General features: G+C 44.0%; 1 protein-coding gene across 2 annotated transcripts in view; it reads left to right on the top strand.

Moving 5' to 3' along the window:
- GPR161 (G protein-coupled receptor 161) overlaps positions 1 to 6,176 on the top strand; it is a 13,699-nt gene that overhangs the window by 440 nt on the left and 7,083 nt on the right. The window contains exons 2-5 of one of the 2 annotated variants that reach the window (XM_006029442.2): positions 917 to 993; positions 1,125 to 1,510; positions 3,425 to 3,836; positions 4,358 to 5,082. In XM_006029442.2, coding sequence (XP_006029504.1) covers positions 1,504 to 1,510; positions 3,425 to 3,836; positions 4,358 to 5,082 — 1,144 coding nt within the window. In that variant the 5' untranslated portion in view covers positions 917 to 993; positions 1,125 to 1,503. The remainder of the gene's footprint in view (positions 1 to 916; positions 994 to 1,124; positions 1,511 to 3,424; positions 3,837 to 4,357; positions 5,083 to 6,176) is intronic. The other variant, XM_025210897.1, reaches the window with a different exon arrangement.

The raw sequence follows: 6,176 nt of genomic DNA, 5'->3' as shown, positions 1-6,176 counted from the left end.
CGCCGGTCCGGAGCTGCCGAGAAAGGCGTCCCTGGGGCGGGCTGCCTCCGGCCGGGGAGGGAAGTGCGCGTCTGCCCCGCTGCCGACAGCTGCCCACATGTGCAGCGCACGCATCTGCCCCTGCACACACACGTGCATCTGCACACACGCGCACGTCCCCGCACACACACATATGTGCGTGCACACACACATACACCTCGTCCCTACACATACATGCACATCTCTCTACACGCACCCTGCACACGCACATCTACCCATACACACACACCCCTACACACATCTGACCTGACACACCTCTATGCACACATCTTTGCCCATACACACACCCCTACACAGCTACCCTACTCTTACACCCCTCTACACACGCGTCTCTACAGATACACCCCCTTCTACACACACACACATCTCTACACATACAGCACACACACAGAGCACGAGCTTTTGTGAACCCAAGCTCACTTCATCAGATGCTGTGCAAAGATGCGCAGAAAGCAGAGGACAAGGAGAGAGAAACTAGTATACAAAAGACAAGAGGGGCAGTGCTAGGAGAGACAAGCAAAAGAGCAGTAAAGCCCTGTGTCTCCTGCACTGCACTGCACTGCCTGTTCCATAGGATCTCTCTGGAGCAGAGGAGTGTAGCGTGATACCCAGCATTTGGCCACCACCTCAAGGCACAAAGAGCTTGCAGGCACACACGCAATAGATAACCGATGCTGCCCAGACACCATCAACTAGTTTTGCTCTCAGGGCTATGCATCTTAGCCTACTGTGCCAGTTACCATCAGTGTAGTGCCAGTGGGAATATGGAGTGCTGACATAATAGTCACTTTAGTGCAATTAGCCTCCCACTGCTGTCTCCCAGGGCTCTAGTCATCGCCTAGCTGGCTTGTCTGACACTGTTCTCTGTTCGTTAAAGGTCAAGTTTTCAGGCCACGCTTGTGGATGCTGAAGAGATGCAGGAAGACTCTGGCCATGTGTTGCAGATTCTTTAAGGTATCTACAGGGCATGTGTCCACATGGGGTTGTGATGCGTGAGTTTTCCAAATGCATTTTCTTCACCTTATTGATATTAACACCATTTTTTAAAAGTTCCAAACAAAGCAGTGTTTTTATTGCTTTTACAGAAACAGCTTAGAAGTCACGTAATGATAATGTTTCATGGCTTTTAATGCTGAAAAGGATTTTTGTTGAACTGTAAGCATCCTCTTCTGGTGGAGCAGCTCAAACATAGAAGCATTCTGTCAGCACCTGGAAGCAAGTATGACTGCAAATGAAAATGAAAGGGCAAAAAACCTGGCTGTGACAGAAGAGTCCTTTGCATAGCTGAGGTGGAAGTAGGAAAAGTTGATTTTAAACCACATTTGGACTTCTTTGAGCACTCCTGGACTCTGGTATAAATTAGCCACATCTGAAAGCTGCTTTAAATTGTGCCAGCTGCTAAAAGCACCAAGGAACCATTATAATGGCAGAGATCAGGTCCAAAATGACCACAGTCTGCACCAAATGAAAGGTAAAAAGGAAACAAAGAGCTTTAGGAGTGAAAAGCCAAAGCTTTTTAAAAGATCTGATTTTAATTCATTAAAGTTTTACTTAGTAGCACACAGAAGACATTTGTTTAAAAAATAGATTTTTAGCTGATTAGTGTTTTTGTTCCTTTAACAAACTCATAAATGCAGGGCATTTTCTGGATATTGTCAACCAATTAGGTATGGGGCATGGTCACTTTCAGAGCCAGGACACCCTCTGTGTGTTACTGCTCCCCAGACAATTTTAGCACCAGGTTCATATCCATTGGAATCTAATTTTTTTGTAATTCATGCTTTGTTTTGTTGGGGTGTGTGTATGTGTGCATATGCATGTGTGCACGACTTGTTTAGATGCAGTGTGTGTATGTGTGCATAAGTGTACGTGTGAGAGTGTAAGACTTCACTGACAGAACAGTGAGATGGCTGCCTGGTGGCTTCCTCTGGTTCTCTTTATGGTGCTTTGGAAGGAGAAAAACCTGCTGTACTGGGAAAAGCAGTGCTGAAGTTGTGGATCTGTTTGGTCCCTGTGTACTTCCTCTGCCGAAAGGAAGGTCTGTCCCCAAACACAAAAAGATCTTCCTTCAACAGACCAGGAAAAACAAGAGGACTCAACTGATTATGGAGGACAACAGATGAACAAAACTGGATGAGGATTGAAGGTATAAGGTCAAAAGCAAGGATCCAGAAGGGGATACTAAGTAGGGATACTTAAGTGGAGCCCAGTCTCCCATGTAGGAGTTCAAGAAGCCAGTGGATGCTTCCCAGATGACCTGTCTCCAGAGACTTGATACACGGAGGGAAGGGAAATAGGCCCTGCAGTCAAAGCACTTTCTCTTCCCTGTTGAATTTCCTCCTGGTGTGGATGGCCATCTTGGCCTGCCCCAGGCAGAGTTGATGAGGTTGTCTTGCATTGATACAATGGCCAGATAGCCAAGCAGTGGTGTCTCTTTACAAGATAAAAAGGATATCAGCAGCCTGTTGAGGCAGCAAGGAGTGGGAAGACAATGTCTGAGGCTCACAGATTGTGCAGTCCATTGGAATCAAAAGTTAGTAAGCAGTTAGGAATACAGCAAACAGTGCAAGGTTGTGGTAGCTTACTGGGGATCCAAGAGCAATGTTTCTGAAGCCTGGAGAGACATGATGTCATTCAGCTGAGAGATGTGACAAACACTGATATCTCTTAGATCAAAGTTCTGTCAAACATTTTTATAATGTGGGCCAGATGTTACTAAAAGACCTATCCCTTGCACATACCTATTCCTTCTGACAGTCAACCAGAGGACAGTCTCCTTCAACCACTAGCAATAAAACACCATTTCTTTCTCAGTTCTTGACATTGATTAATTGGACAAGAAACATAGGAGGAAAGTATCAGCTGCATTTTTAGCTGTTTTTAATGTTAACTCAGAAACTAGAAATAAGGAGTCAGCTCTGTATGACTAGCTACTCGCTTATTTTGAGTATACAACAAGAAAACGTCTCCTGCATACGCTAAGACTATTAGAAACCAATTTAAAACACTTTTTCTTTACATAACCACTTTTGGGTTGAAATAAAGGGATGGGGAGGGCAGGGTTTATTGAATGGCTGGTCAGTTTTGAAATTAAAAAAAGGAAAATATTAAATAAAATGCTGCAAAATGTCCCCTTGTCCGTCATTCACTTGGACATATGACTTCTGTGCTTGGCTCTGACTTTCACTGGCTGTATATGACCTAGGGCAAGTCTTTCCCCCTCTTTTCAGCCATCTGAAGTGGTTATCAGCTTCTTCTGGGCACTGTGAATTTTGATTGATAGCTAGAAAAGGGCCCTGAGATCTTTGTATAAAGATGCCAGAGACTTGGGAACTCTGACGGAGTTTGGATGAATGTTGTAGAGTGATTTTTCTTCTTTTTCCAGTTGCTCAGCATGTACTGGCTGCTCTACTCCTGTGTTCTCTGACAATGAGCCCCAACTCCTCCCTCAGCCATGGGAAAGGCCTGAGGAACCTCACAACCCAGGAAGATGGGGCCATCAGAGTGACAGAGTCAGTGGCAATTATTGTCATTGCTATCTTCATCTGTTTGGGCAACCTGGTGATTGTCGTGACCCTCTACAGGAAGTCTTACCTCCTAACACTAAGCAACAAGTTTGTGTTCAGCCTGACACTGTCCAACCTCCTCCTCTCCATACTGGTGCTGCCTTTTGTCGTCACCAGTTCCATCAGGCGGGAATGGATCTTTGGAGTGGTGTGGTGCAACTTTTCTGCCCTGCTCTACATGCTGATCAGCTCGGCCAGTATGCTTACCCTGGGCCTCATTGCTATTGATCGGTAAGCTGCTGTCTTGTGGCACATAGCAATTCAGTCCACATTGGCTACAAACAGAAGTCTCATTTGTCCTGCGGTAAATAAACTGTTTTATCCTGGAACAAAGTGCAGTCGTTCATATCGTGCAATTGTTCATTTGTCCATGCCTGTTGTCTCTTATAAATCCTAAAAATGTTCACAGGGTAAAAAGTGCTAACAGTTTATCCTAGGATATCACAAAGTACATCTGAACGGTTATCCCAGGATTGCATCATTGAATCAGTGGCAGGAAAACGGCAGAGTGATGGCTGCATGTGTATTTTTAATGGAGGCATTTCTTGATTTTGAATTCCTGACGGAAAGTAACTGTTGTAAAAATAGGGAGCATTTTTAACAGTGTCCCTTGGATTCAGTTTGAGGTTTGGGAGGAAAGCAGTTTCTCTGGGGTATGAGGAAAGGGGAAATCTTAATCTCTTGTTAATTGGACTTAGCCAGTAAACTGTTATACCTTTTAATAAAGCTTCTGCTTCTTTTATGTTTCCCAGGTACTATGCTGTCCTATACCCAATGGTTTATCCAATGAAGATCACAGGAAACAGAGCGGTGGTAGCCCTGGTGTACGTGTGGCTACATTCCCTCATTGGCTGCCTCCCTCCTCTCTTTGGCTGGTCTTCCTTGGAATTTGACCAGTTCAAATGGATGTGTGTGGCTGCGTGGCATAAAGAGGCAGGCTACACTGCCTTTTGGCAGATCTGGTGTGCTCTGTTGCCCTTCCTGGTGATGATGATCTGTTACGGATTCATATTTCGCGTGGCTCGCGTGAAGGCACGCAAAATTCACTGTGGCAGTGTGGTCATTGTAGAGGAGGATGCACAGAGGAATGGGAGAAAGAACTCTAGCACCTCCACCTCCTCTTCAGGCAGTCGAAGGAATGCTTTTCAAGGGGTTGTCTACTCAGCCAATCAGTGCAAAGCTTTCATCACTATTTTGGTTGTGATTGGTGCTTTCGTGATCACTTGGGGGCCTTACATGGTTGTAATCACATCAGAGGCACTTTGGGGGAAAAACAGCATTTCCCCTGCTTTGGAGACATTAGCAACATGGCTGTCATTTTCAAGTGCCATTTGTCATCCGCTGATATATGGACTGTGGAACAAAACTGTGCGCAAGGAACTCTTAGGAATGTGCTTTGGTGATCGGTATTACCGGGAGTCATTTGTTCAACGTAATAGAACAACCAGGTTATTCAGCATTTCCAATAGGATCACAGGTAACAAACAGAGTGATAAAAAGAAATACACTTCTAATGAAAAAATAATGATGATGCTTAGGATCTGTACTTGCTATACATCTTTCATAGATTGGGTGAACATGATGTAGAGCAGTGGCTCTCAACCCTTTTTAGGCTCAAGGCACCACTGGATAAACTTGAGGCACCCTTGGAAAATACCAGCTCTTCATGTTCACTCTTTTTTGTTTACAGAAAAATAATACAACAGGTTTTCTGTTGCAAAGAACTCAGAAAAAACACAACTATGGATTTCTATTTGAAATGTCTGGGTTTATCTTGTGAATCGTTTGTAGAGCTAATAGTGCTAATGGTGTGTAGCACCCTTCAAAGGATCTCGAGGCACCTTGGCTGAGAATCACTGGCTTAGAGGTTTCTTTGCTGGGGGGGTATGGGGGTGTTTCAATAGATTTTTGTTCAGATTACATCACTCAGTTGAAGGAAGTTTGGGGTAATCTCCCTTGCTCCTCACTCCCTTCTCTTCATAGAGCAACATTTTCTATGCAGAGGAGATACAATTGTGGGTCTAGTAAAAAAGAATGTCCTTCCCTCATCTCTACCCTCCACACACACACGGACACACACCCCCTATTTCAAATTATTCAAGTTAAACAGTATCAGCAGTATATTCACTAGAACTGATTTTCCACTACATCTCCCTGATTTTATGCTGGTGAAAACCCTTTGACTTCAGTGGAATGACATTGTATATAACAAGTGCAAAACAAGTGTAACAGAGTGGAGAATCAGGCCTAGGATATTTTTAAGGAGCAAAGTGTAAATATTTTCAGCAACTAAAGCTCAGTATTAATTTGTTTGCCAAGTGCTTTCACCTCCCTCTGAGGTTGTCTCTTTAGTTCTAGTGAATGCTGCCCCAGATTTTCCATTGTAAGATTATGCAGTCAGTTCATTATGACTTCCCCAGACTTTTACCTTATGGGCTAAACTTTTCCAGACTTGATTTGTCCCTGAGATCTAAATGTTTTCTAAAGTTAAAATGGGTGTTTTTGAAGAGAAAAATACCACCTACTGTGTGAAAGAACCACACCAGGAAGACTGATTATACTGGGGAAAGA

The sequence above is a fragment of the Alligator sinensis genome, unplaced genomic scaffold (assembly GCF_000455745.1).
Source record: "Alligator sinensis unplaced genomic scaffold, ASM45574v1 scaffold327_1, whole genome shotgun sequence".
Classification (NCBI taxonomy): Eukaryota; Metazoa; Chordata; order Crocodylia; family Alligatoridae; genus Alligator; species Alligator sinensis.
Note: the sequence above shows the minus strand (reverse complement) of the source record. Positions and strands in the feature narration are given on the sequence as shown.